The 13,030-nt window shown below is 66.7% G+C and overlaps 1 protein-coding gene across 1 annotated transcript in view; it reads right to left on the bottom strand.

Moving 5' to 3' along the window:
- Nucleotides 1–13,030, bottom strand: part of GSE1 (Gse1 coiled-coil protein) — a 399,189-nt gene that overhangs the window by 19,641 nt on the left and 366,518 nt on the right. Inside the window, exons 3-4 of the mRNA XM_032389726.1 lie at nt 12,426–12,644; nt 1,997–2,196 (exon numbers count right to left, since the gene is read on the bottom strand). Of these exons, the coding sequence (XP_032245617.1) occupies nt 1,997–2,196; nt 12,426–12,644 (419 nt within the window). The remainder of the gene's footprint in view (nt 1–1,996; nt 2,197–12,425; nt 12,645–13,030) is intronic.

Raw genomic sequence — 13,030 nt, forward strand, 5'->3', positions numbered from 1 at the left:
CGGGAGGGAGGACGAGGGGGAGGACGAGGGGGAGGACGGGAGGGAGGGAAATCCGTCATTCTCTGGTGATTAGAGAGAGGGTTCCAGTCAGGCAGGCAGGACATGCCCTGTTAGCTTGAAAATAAACCATTTTTCATTCCAGCTGTCCTTCGCAGCTCCCACTACCTGGGAAACAGGACCCTGGCGACTCCGGAGACGGACAGGGCCCACAGCCCCGCCCCCACGACGCCCCACCTGGCGGGAGGCGCCCCCCATCCCCTCCCCGCCTTCACGCCTCTTGCCGGCTCCGCTCCCCAGAAGGATTACATTCTCCACTGAGCCTTTGTGCGGAGCTGATGAGCCATACATCATCTGCTAATCCAGTTCCCGTCCCGCCGCCCTCCCTGGTGGTATTAGTGTTTCATTAAGCGCCGCGGTGGTAAATGGCTGGAGCAGATCTATCACGGCCCTTTCTCTGGGGTGACTAAATGTTTCCGAGGCAGGCAGGACCCTCGGAGGAGACCCTTGGAGGAGTCCCATGGCGCAGGCGCTCGAGGAGGGGAATACATGGGAGGCACCCTAGTCTCGGCCAATAAGGGGGGAAGGAAGCCCCTCTGGGGCAGGGCAGAGGGGACAGGGCAGGCCCTGGTGGGTATCACCAGTCAGGGCTGAGCCAGGGACACAGCAGGCAGGACCCAGGAACACCCCCGCCAGCCCCCGGGGCCCTAAGGTCAAGGCAGATCGCCAGAGGCAGCGAGCCCCCCTGGAGGCAGGAGATCCCGGTGAAGACCCTTCGTCATCCCTTAAACCAGGGCCAGCTCAGGTGTCTCCAAACCCCTCTGGCTGGAATCTGCCCGCCAGGCCCTACCCGGGCTCTCCCACCCCCAAACCGCACACGGGGCAGAGCCAAAGGCCGAGACGGCAGCTTCGAGATGCACGCAGGGCCACATCCAGGAGGGTCCCAGCCTACAGCTGTTGCTAGGAATTCAGGGATCCCAGCTGGGGTCCTTGTGGATGCTCACCCTGGGTCAGGGCCTGCCCGACGGCCACCCCCTCTGTGGACAGAGACATAGGCTGGCTACCCCCATCCCCCAGGGCAAAGACAGATCCTCTGAGACGATGGGGTTGAGTGTGTGGTGGGTGTGTGTGTGGCCCTGGTGCCCACCTGCCTCTCCACTTCCACTTTTCTTGTGGTCTAATAATTAGTATTTCCGAATACTGCCACCCCCCTGGGAACTAGGCAGAAAAACCCAGGAGGGAAACCTGGCCAGTGTTCATCCCCCTGCTGGGTACCCACGGTGGTGAGTCCCGGGTGTGCTGGGGAGGGGGGTCAGCCGGGGCGGGGATGAAGGAAGGCTCCCAGGGCCTTCCGCAGGGCAGCAGCCACACCAGGGAGCCCCCAAGTACGGGGCGGGGCGGCCCTGGAAGTTAAGACGGAAACAGGAAACGCTGGTCTCTTCCCTACTCGGATCCTCATTGGAGCGATAATCCCAACAGCTACCGTTTACCAAGTGCCAGGACGTGCAAACACCATTCTAAGTGCTTCACACAGGGCTACGGATGAAACAGTGTCGTCCCCCCCCCCCAATTTCTCACGTCGGGGCACTGACCCCCAGGTCCTCAAAATGGGAGCACGCTCGGAGGGCCTGTGAAGAGGTCATTCAGGTCGGCCGTGATCCAACATGACCAGTGTCATCAAGAAAGGAGATCAGGAGGCAGACGCGCACAGAGGGAGGGCCGGGTGAGGACCTGGGGAGAAGGCGGCCGTCTACACACCCAGGAGAGGGGCCTCAGGCGACAGCCGCCCTGCCCACGGCGGGGCCAGACACACAAAGGATACATCTGTTGTGTGAGCCCCTGGTCTGGTGCTTGGTTGTGGCCGCCTGACCGGCACCCTCGGATCTTCTTCCAACACACAGACCCTCCAGGTGAGCGTGCCGTGGGGTGTCGGGCCCCAAGCGCCGCCCTCCCGTGCCCATGGCCGCACCCGCCTCCGCCCCCGTGCCCTGGCGCTCACCTGCCGGCTCTCGCTCCTCCAGACGCCATTGACGGTCTTGGTTGGGGCGATCGTCACCACGGGGGGCGTGCTGGGCACACTGTGGCCCCCAGGGGGGACGATGATGGGGCCCATGGGCACGCGCTTGGGCGTGCTGGCCGGGGAGCTGTGGTTGGTGGCTGGCGAGGACACGGGGGACGACTCGCTGCTCAGTGAAGACCCTGCGGGAGGAGGAAGATACAGCAGCGTGAGCGGGGGTCACACCCACCGAGGGCTCTGGCTGTCCCCAGCCGCACCCCGGCTCACCTGAGCCCCGAGCCCCAACCCAAGGGGGAAAGGAGCCGGGAGCGCACGCAGGCCGGGCAGGGACGGCGACCCCTCCACGCACCGATGGAGCCTGGAGCCCTGGCGGAGCGGACGTGCTCCCAGCACGGGCGGGGCAAGACCCCCAGGCTCAGAACGGGGTGTGTGCTTGTAGACGGACGGGTTATAGGAGCCCCGGGGGCCGCGTGCTGGACGGGCCTGGCAGGGCGGGGACACGGGGAAGCGGCCACGGGAGGCTCATCTTTTTTCTTAGATATCGACTGCAATCTATTCCTAAGTTTTTAAAATTGAGATCTAGTTCACCATTTACAGCACAAAGGTCCCTGGTTTCTAGCACATTGAGTCGTGCAACCAAGACTGCTACCCGGCTCCAGATCACTTCTGTTGTCCCCCCCGCCCCCCGAAGAACCTCGGAGCCCAGCGTCACTCCTCCCCGCTGTGCCCCTGGAGGCGGGCTGGAGGCGGCAGAGCCGGTGGGGGTGGGGGACCCGGGGCTTCAGGCGGGCTGGCAGGGCCCAGGGCGCGGCTGGGAGGAAAGCGCTCCAGGGTCCCCCGCAGAAGGCCCTCGTCGCCTGCTCAGGTCGATGGCTGCTCCCCCCGCAACAGGCAGCAATGAGGTCATCATGCTCCTCAGGTCCCGGCCCCCAGCAGGCACCTGCCTGGTCTCCGGTGGCCCCACACCCTCCCCAGGCACGTCCTGGCTGGAGTGCAGGCCGGGCCTGGCCCGGGCTAGTCCAGCACTGTCTGGGGGTCCTCGAGAGCCCAGCCCGGGCCCAGTGAAATCCACGGCGCGCACACATCCACCCCGCACTCGGGGAAGGAGACCCCCGCACGTGCCCACACCGTGGTGGGGCCACAGACACTGGCTCACGCCGCCCAAGCCCCCGTCCCAGGCCACCGACCCCAGACGGACCCCCTTCACCTGAAAGCACGAGAGCAGCTGGGGCCACGCGTGAGGCAGGGGACACGGTCAGCTGTGGTGACGGGCAGGGGGCGGGGGCGGGGTGCAGGGCTCTGGCCGAGCTGCACGAGGACACCACCGCTGACAATCCCAAGCAGCGGCCTGGAGACGCCCCGTATTGCTCTTGGACTCAGAGGGAAAACACTGACCCTTCTGAAGGGTCCCCACGGGCACCTTCTGTTGGCAAGAGCCCCACGTGGGTGGGGGGAAAGGAAGCAGGGTCAGCAGAGACAGCCCCTCGCGGAAGGAGAATCCCATCGGTGTGCAAGCATCCTCCCAGATCTCACTCCAAACTTGCCTCGTTCCCAGGGGCCGAGGGGCCCTCACCCTGTCTCCACACCACCTCCAGTGGCCACACTCACGTTACCAGATGGAACCTCCCAGCTGCCAAGGGGTCACTGCGGTGCCATCTATCCTTCCTGCCCCAGGGAGCCCTGACCAGCCAAGCGTGGTCTCAGCAGCGTCGCCAGGAGTAGAGTGGCTGGACGTGGAGGCCCCGGCGACATCGGGACAGACCCTTGACCTAAGCAACAAGCTCCCTAGGCTGGTACACGGCATGTGCAACTGTACAAGGCAGCCCCAGGGAGACGCCCAGGCCCAACCGCACAGGCCAAGCCCCAGAGCAGCCCAACAGCACGTTCTGCTCAGCAATATCAAGAACACCACGGAGGCCGGGTGTCCCTCACGGAGCTGCCCGAGGGCTGCTGGCCCTGAACTGTGACCCCCGATTCCCTAGCTGAAGCAGCAACCACAGCCCCCACCCCAAGAATTCTGCCACCCCACGCTGGCCGGACCAAGCCCGGCTCTGCTCCCCACTACCCTGGGTGAGGCCTGAACCTCCCGGTCAGAGGTCATTACCACCGGGGGAGGGTCAGTACTGCACAACGGGGCCACCTTCCCATCCCAGTGGGGACAGCCTGAGGCTTCGCAACAAGCTATGTCTGGCCAAGTCGGGGACCAGCCGGTCCTGCACCTGAAGCTGGTTTCATGACCGCCGCGACTTTTGGGGGTGGGGGTGTCACAGGCGGATCCAGCCAGTCCTGCGAGCAGAGCCGCCCTCGGGGCTGGTGGACTGTCGCCCGCGCTGACCGGCCAACCGAGAGCAGCTCGCTGCTTAGTCCTGCACCGTCACCCAGGTTTGTGCAACTCTGCAGAACCAGCGGCATCTTCCAGGCCGCAGCCCCGCTCCGGGAAGGCACCCAGCAACGCGGGGCTGACGCCCACCAGAGACACGGCAAGCGGCCTGCGGGCAGCCGAGACCACACGGGGCCCGTCCTCAGGCCAGAGCGCCCCCCCGCGGGGGCGGCAGGCAGCGCACCCACCGGAGGCAGACAGCCCGCTAAGGCCCGGTGCGGCCGCCGGGGCGGGGTGATAGCAGGCGGCCGGCCCCTGACGCGCGGGGTCACTCCGAGACCCTGCCCCTGGACGCTGGCCAGCCGTGCGCTTTTCTCTGGCTTATCTAGATTGTGATAAAAAGTTCCACTTTGCATTTTTGGAAAAAAAAAAAACAACAGAACACACTAGATAAGGGATCTTTTCCTTAAAACAGAATTTCCACGGAACCTCTGCAGCCCCACACCACACAACGCCCACCTCCAGCGTGCAACTCAACGGTCCCGGCACCTTCACAGAGGGGCCGCCACCACCCCAGAAAGGAAGCCCGAGCCCGCAATCCCTGTGGTCTCCAAGGATGTGCCCACTCTGGCCGGTTCCTATAAACGACCCCGCGGTATGTGACCTTCCCCCCCGCTGCTGCTCACTCAGCGTGGTTTTTATGGTGTGTGCGTGCGGCCGTGGGCGTCAGGACCCCCTTCCTACGGCCGGCTACCCTCCCTCGTACGCGGAGACCCATTCCGTTGGGTGTGCCCAGCCCCTTGGCTGTGTGGGGGCTGCTGTGTCTCTGGCGCTCACGGCTCGTCTCCCACTCAGCCCCGCGCTCGGCCGCCAGGCCCACAGCCTGGGCAGCCCTGTCCGCCCTCTGCCCGGGGATGGGGTGGGGGAGAGACAGGTGCGCTCTGGAGCCGAAACAGGAGGCAAGGAAAATGCACACAGGTCAAGAGCACCGGTGGTCAAGGCAGAGGCCGGCAAGAGCCTGGAGGAAAAGCCGGGGTCAAAGGCCAAGTGGGCTCTGGGCCTCCAGGCGCTGGGCAGATGGACCGAGAGCCCACACGGCTCGGACCCCACGGTGCGGCAGCCCTGGGGGGCCTCACAGGCAGGAGCTCCTGCCAGCACCAGGCGCCCCAGGCCGCTCTCCTCCCCTTGAAAAGGCCCCGCCTCATGCCATTAGCTGCCTCTCTGGATTAACCTCATTTCTAATCACCAGGGGGTGAGGGGCGGGGCGGGGGGAGCTGGGGGGCCCAGGTGCACTTGGACCAGGAGGCCATCGACAATTAGCAGCCTCATCCCCCGGGGGGTGGGCGTCAATGGCCGGCCAGAGCAGGCGATCGATCCCTGGCCACGCACCCACAATGAGCGAGCAGCCACCCCGACCCCGCTCCCGCGCGGCGGCACAAACCCTATCCCGCCCTCATTAACTGGAGGCACGCGGCGTCCCCTCTGCTGTCTGACTCGGAGGATTAGCGCCGGGGCCCCCGGGCACATGTAATTAACAGCTGAGACCCCAGTCCCGGCGGGGGGTGGGCAGCCTGGAAACAAAACCGCAAGCTCTCGACGGCCATCCGCTCTCCCAGACACACAGGCGACGACCACGATGACGCACCCCCCGCTGGACTCCGGAGTGAGGACCCCCGCGCCCGGCTGCAGGACCCCCACCCACCCCAGCACCGTAGCGCGTGCAGGGCGAGGCCAGCTCTCGGGCACACTGCGCCGGCCTAGTCCCCCCGGGGCCTCACCCCTGACGACAGGGAGGAGACAAGAGAACAGTCTCCCTAAAAAGGGACCCTCGGGATGTCTTCCTGGGATGCCCGCTCCAGGGGCTGGGCCACCCAAGCTTGGGGGGCCTGGAAGGGGCAGCACCGCAGGGACAGACTTGTGTGTGGGAGGGGCCAAGCACAGCACCCCTGTCCCAGCGAGGGTTTGCCAGGCTTCATCCAGGGCAGGGCGGGGTCCCCCGAGGACCCTGCGTGCACCTGCTCGCCAGGGCCCTCTGCTCACTCCTGCAGTCTGTTCTGTCCCAGGTCCACCTCGGAGGGTCCCTGAGCAGACTGCTGTATTCCAGAGGACGGACAGCCTCCACTGCCTCGCAGTTACGGGGTGCCCTGCCCTCCCCAGGCCTGGTGGGCGAACGCCATTTGGACCCAGAAAGCAGACTGGCCATCAGCGCGGCCCCCTCTGCTTGCAAGGCTGAGGGGCCGTGGGGCCCGCAGGAAGCCTCCCGGAAGGCCGGCAGTCGGCTGGACACAACTCCCCGGACAGTCCCAGAGTCGGCCTCCCCGGAACGTGCCCTCTGGCGTAGAGCAGTGGGGAGCCCCGTCCCACCTCACGGCCACCGGCGCGGTCCTGTGCCCGATTTGCCACCACGTGACCATCTGTAAACCCAAGTCGGCAGAGACAAGGTGTGAGTCTGTCTTACGAGCCACGTTCCAGGGGCCCGTTACTGGCCTATGAGCGGGACTGGGGCTGGCGAGGAGCGCGGAGGCAGAGGGAGCTCCGGGGAGGGGACAGGGCCAAGTCGGTGGCGTGTCTCCACAGCCAGGGGAGGCCTGCCGCGCCGAGCATCGCCCCCGGTCCGTTGTTCTGGTCATACCCTTCCTGCCCAGCCAGCCGTCCCCCCGCCACCTCCCTGTGTCCGGGGCACATGTAGCTCCCAGGCCTCGCTCTCCTCCAGCTCTGGCCTCCCCTGCCCTCCGGCCCTTGCCTCCAGGATCCCCAGGGCCCAGTGGACAGAGAAGGTCCCCCACCCCCACCACGAGCTCACACCTGTGCTCGGAGACGGATGGGGCCGCAGATACCCACAGGGAAATGCCAGCTCACGGTGGACACACGCATGCGGGGAGCGTGCCAGGCAGGATCTTTCCTTCCTGGGTTTGCCTGTTTTCTCTGAAAGAGGCAGATTTCAGGAGGCAGCAGGGAAGTCCCAGCCTGCTCCATCAGGCCGGCTGCGTGACGGCAACACTGGTGGGCAGAGTCCCACCTGCACCCTCCAGCGAGGGAGGGACGCGTCCCCGCCTCCCTCCCTGGGGCTCAGGCACAGGACCTCTGCTCCGGCAGCTCCCGCGGCCCGGCCGTAACCAGACCCGCCTGCAAAGCCAGGGACAAGATGAGGCAGGCAGCCAAGACGCCGCGGAAGGAAGCCAGGCCGGGGCGCCCGGGTTCGGGGCTCTGGACCTGCAGAGTTAGAAATTCAAGTCCAGCTGCCCCCGCCCCCGGGGCCGGTGCTCTTGGCAGACGCCCCCTCGGGGAGGCTGTCGGCCACCCCACGGGGCCCAGGGTGGCAACACCATGCGCCTGACACACTTTGCTGGGATTGAACAGGCCCCAGAGGCTTCGGGGCCCACCCCGCTCCCTCTGCCCAGCCCGGGCCCCCAGGCCACAGCAGGGACTGCCCAGAGACACCTGCCCTCCGAGGAGGCGAGCGGTGTGCAAGCCGGAAAAGGTGGGCCAGGCGCGCAGGGAAGACGCACCAGAGTTAGGACCCTCCCGGCAGGTTCTAGGGGTGGGGTCCGCACTGCAGCCCCTGCCCGGCCCTCAGCACAAGGGCGCTGCAGCCCCATGGGAGGTGCCTGCTGCAGGGTGGAGGCCAGGCGAGCAGACTGCCCCATAGCCCGTGAGAGCCGGCGCCCGGCAGCGGCTGCAGTGTCCTGCTCCGGCCGGCAGGGATGCGGGCGCCCAGGCTCGCCCTCTGCAGGGAGCTCAGGGGAAGGGTCAGGGCCGCTGGGGAGGGGGTGCCCCCCCACCTAGGGCAGCTCCTAGGGCAGATGGAGGGGCTGTCAGACTCCAGGCGTGGCATTTCCTGGCTCACCCCCTCACTGGGTCATTCAACAAGCACCTCTGAGCTCACAGGGTAGCTGGAGGTCCCAACTAGCCCTGCGAGGCAGGCCTTGGAGGAGGCTGGGACGCTCTGAGGGTCAGTGGGGTCTTGGGGTCCCTAGGCTGGGGCTCGTTCCAAGGCTAAAATTGGGCTTCAAATGCCAATGTAGGGGTGTGTGGGGGGGTACAGTCTCTGTCCAGAAGAGGCTCTGGTGGGGGGACAGGCAGGGACGAGGCTGCCAGGTCAGTGCTGGAGCTGGACGAGCAGCTTCGGGAGGGGACAGAGGGCCGAGTGGCCCAGGAGGACATCCTTTCTGTGGCCAGAGAAACGGCGGGGGTGTCGCCCAGCAGCCACGGCAGCAAGGGCTCCACGCGAGCTGCCACAGCTCAGGGGCGCACGCCCTGGCCTGTCATGGAGAGACGGTCTCACGGGTACAGCTGGGACCAACCAGGGGTCAGACCCCAAGCCTCTTCCAGAAGAACGTGCCGCGTGCGCGCGATCACTCCCTGCGAGGGGTAAAGAGGAGGGACCCGGAGACAGAGCGCGGCCACGGAGCCAGCAGCTGGCCCCCAGCACGGGGTGATCGCAAGTCCACGAGTCCCAGCCCACCCCCTTCCCACGGAGACCCTCTCCTTTCTAGGACCCTCCCAGGGAGACCCCTCCAGCCCCTCGCGGTGCAGTGGTCAGGGGCGGGGGAGGGGGGCACGGCGGCCCCCGTTTGGTGCACGCAGCTGCCGTGCCGGGCCCTAGTGTGTTCTCTCTGAATCCAAATCTATGAGGATGAGCTCTCTAAGACAAGAAAGCAGCCCAGAGAGGTAAAGCGACGTGCCCAGGTCACACAGCAAGGATGTGAGCCAGGGGATGAGGCGGGTCCAGGCCTTGTGATGCCCACAGCCACTCCACACGGCCCCCCGGGGGGTCTGGCTGCCAAAAAGGCACCTCAGAGCCCTGGGACACAGAAAACCCCCCACCAAACGGCTGACTTCGCGGTTCTCATCCTTTCTCTAGAGGTAGAGCAAACCCCCCAGCATGGAGGTGACGTCCTCTGTGAACTGAATGTTTCAACTGTACCCTCGGGACGCGACGACGTGAGGGAAGACATTAGCCCGAGAAGTGGAGGGGACAGCTTGGGCCACTGCTCAGAACAAGGGGGCGCATCACAGCAAGGGAGGGGGGCGGGGGTCAGAGGTGAGCCCGAGACGCCCCAGGCTGCATGTGGCCGCCAGGACGAGCCCTGCCTCCCCCACCACCCCCGTGGAGGTCTGGCTCCACCCAGGATCTCTCTGTCCACAGGGACAAGGCTGTGGGCAGTTGGCCAGGGGGCGCCCACAGACACAGGGGCCCTGGGGAGGGGGGGAAGGTCAGCAATAGGCCAGGGAGGGGCCGGAGGCTGTGGGGTCTTGGAACCCGAGTCCACGGCTTCCAAATTCCCCTCCGCTGCTTAGGACGAGGGACGGCGGCCAGCGCGCGGCTCAGTGGTGTCCCCCAGCCCCGCAGACAGAGAACGCAGCCGGAGACAGCCAGTGACCAGTGCAGGGTGCCAGCCAGACACAAGGTCATTCGGCTGTGAGAAGGAACGAAGTCCTGGCATGCCACGCGGGGACGGCCCCGGAACACCAGTCACACGCGCTTAGTGCCCCCCCCCCAAACCCCCAGCCGACCGTGGTCTGGGAGTTAGGGGTCACGCCCGCACGACTCTGAAGACCCAAAAGACCACTGCACCCTACTGCTTTACAAGAGAGCTCTCATGGCACTGACTCAATCTTCATAATTTAACCACTAGCCGGCTCCTTCCCCGACCACCAAGCCCAGCAAAGCACCCCCGCCCCCGGCGGTTCCAGGGGGAAAGGCAGGGCAGAAGCACTGGGGCCTGCTGGCTCTCCCCTCGTGCCCCCGCTGCACCCAGGCTTCCGGAAGCCGACACCCCCATCACCCGCGGCCCCCCGCACCACTGAGGTGGGTCCAGGGGCGAGGGGGCTTCCACCCAGGGCTGCCGTCCTAACGAGCTGTGTGCCTCGGGCTCATGACTTGACCTCTCTGAGCCTCAGCCTCACCATCTATACACTGCGCAACTCCGGGCTGTGAGCCCCTTCTGCTGATGGGGGAGACAGCAAGGTCACAGCTGGGGCGACTGAGTGAGAAAAAGGGGACCAGGCACGGGGTGTGGCCCAGAGATGCTCCCGAGAGGGACAGCACTTCCTTGTTTCCTCAAACTGAGGCCTGACGGGGTGGGGGGGAGCCGATCAAGAATGGAACACGGAGCTCACGGCCTCGGCTTCAAGGCTTCACACTCTCAGAACCTGGCTTGGGGCCGCCGGAAAGCCTACCGTTCTCAAGACACAGGGTGTCGAGAGCCGAGGTGCACACACAGCGGAACCTGAGTGGGGGGCGTCCCGGGTTCAAACACTGCTCCCAAACCTCGGCCCTCCCATCTGAAGGACGGGGTGACCGGTCAGCCAGCTGCAGATGCCACGCTCCCACGACAGTGAGGGCTCCGGGCAGCGTGGCTGGGGCCGGTCTTCCCTCTCCCGGCCCCCCACCGAGGAGGCACTCCTCCCAGGACGGCGAGCACACAGAACGGCCGGGTCAGAGCCACGAGGAACAGGGCCCCACGGCCACCGGGCCCGGCGTCTGCCAGCAACACACTCTGTTCCCGGCCACTGAGGCCCGGAAGCCTCTGGCACGTGGGCTGCCTGCTGGCCCGTCCTTCAGCCGGACGCTGAGACCAGCCTGCGGCAGCGGAGAACAGACACCACCACCGAGACAGGCTCGTGCCCTGGGCCCACGGCCCTGGCGTGAGCCCCCGTCTGCAGACCTCCCCTGCCTGCCTCTGCAAGGAGGAGAAGGGCCCTTGCACGGCCACGTGCTCTGCAGCGGTGAGCTGTCACCCCAGGACGTGCCCCCTGAGGTGGAGGGACGGTTGGCGGCGACTTTTCCCACGTGCCAACACTTGCCTCCCGAAGGTTGAGAAAGGACACAGCCAGAACAAGGAGCTGGCGGGCAAATTCTGCCACGGGGGCGTCCCGTCACCTGAGGGGACCGCCGAGTCTCAGCCACCCCATCCCCGCTGTGTGCGTACCCCCACGACGGCTGGTGTGCGCCCCCCGTGGGCCTGGGCGGGGAGCTCGCTGCCTTCTGCGGGGCCACCTGCTCCCCAGCTGCGTGGCACTCCGTGGCCCGGGACAGCAGGGCCTCCCGATACCGGCAGGCCGCTCGGACGTGGCCAGGCAGCGCGCCCTGGTGGGCGTGGAGGGTGAGGAGTGTGCGGGTCTGCCCGCAATCATGCTCTGCCCAGGCGGACACAAAACCAGGCCGCAGCGGTCTGCCCTCCCAGGCCGCGGCCCAGCTGGTCAATCCCGAGCTCACTGCCCAACAACTGGGAAGAGGGAGATGCAGAACTCCGAAGACCCCCAGCCACCCCGGGTCAGGGCAAATGTCCCTCCCGCCGAGCTGCAGAGCCTCTGTACACAGACACACGTGTCCTCCCCGCACAGGGCCCTGGGACGCAAGCCCTAGACCTCTGGGGCAAGATAGATGGCGCGCAGAGGCACCCAGGTCCCTGCTTCCTCTGCCCAGAGGGCAGCCCCACGTCCGAGCAGCAAGTCCAGAGACCGGCCCAGGACTCCCGGCGGCCCCAGCCACAAGCTGCCTCCTACCCTCTTGTCCAACCAGCAGCCCATGACCCAGACTAACATGGGCAACTGGATGGTGGTCCCCAGAAGGGCCTGAAGCCGGAGGCCCAGGGAGCCTCTGAATAAAGATCAAAGCTCAGAGAGGTCAGCGTTTGCCCAGAGCCACACAGCATGTCACTGCCCAAGTGACCCCAGAAGCCAGGGCTCCGATCTGGGGGACACCCATCCACGCCGGCACGCAATCCTTGCCTCAGGGAGTTAGGCAGTCATGGGGGGAGCTATCCCAGAGACCCCCACTCTGAGACCAAGCGGGTTTCTAGAGACTGTAGCCACCCCCGCGGTGGCCCCTGGAGCCAAGGCCGGACAGAGGCGGCAGAGAGGCAGAAGCAAAAAGCAGAGGTGCCAGGGCGGGGTGGGCTCACCGGCCGGGCGGGGGGCCGGGAGGGCCTGCAGTCGGGACGGCGCCGCCCACCCCCCAGAACGAGGCAGCGCGAGGGACAGCGGAGTGGCCGGGAGCCCACCCCGGGGCGGCTCCAGCTCCTGCTCGGGAGGAGGGGGCTGTGCTCCCCCCGCGGGCTGCAGCCTGGCGGGCGCGCCTCTTACCTCTGGGCTCCTCCGCCTGTTTGGCGAGCTTGCGCAGCGCGGCGGCAAAGCTGGAGGACGGCGCGGCCTGGGCCGACAGCGCACTGCTGGTGGCGGGGCTGCCGCTGGGCACCAGGGCGCCATTGAGCGGCGAGGGGGTGAGGGGGTTGACGGTGGCGGTGGTCCTGGTCGCGGTGGAAAGCATCCCTAGTGAAGGGGACTTGGGCTCATGGCTCATGCCTGAAACAGGAAAAGAAGAACCAGAGGTCACCCAGAGAGTAGGAGGGCCCAGCACCAGAGCGGGGGTCCGCGGGGCGCGGGGATCCGGCGCCAGCGAGCAGCATGCAGGGACAGGGAGCGGGAGCAGACGCGGGCGGCTCCGGCAGGACAGGCAAGGCAGAAGAGGGCCAGCGCCGCAGAGAGAGCGGGGCCGCGGCGCCCCCACCCCGTGGACCCACAGTCACAGCCTCAGGTGCACCCAGCACCCCGTGACTGCAGACGCCAGACGGCTCAGCCCAGCAGGAGCCCAGAGCACCTGCTCCCGCGTGCGGGAGGGACAGGGAGGCGCTGCACCTGCCCCCGTTCTAGAGAAAACACAGACTCAGGGTCTGACCCCAGGCAGGCCA

This window comes from Phoca vitulina, unplaced genomic scaffold, assembly GCF_004348235.1.
Source record: "Phoca vitulina isolate PV1807 unplaced genomic scaffold, GSC_HSeal_1.0 scaffold56, whole genome shotgun sequence".
Lineage (NCBI taxonomy): Eukaryota > Metazoa > Chordata > Mammalia > Carnivora > Phocidae > Phoca > Phoca vitulina.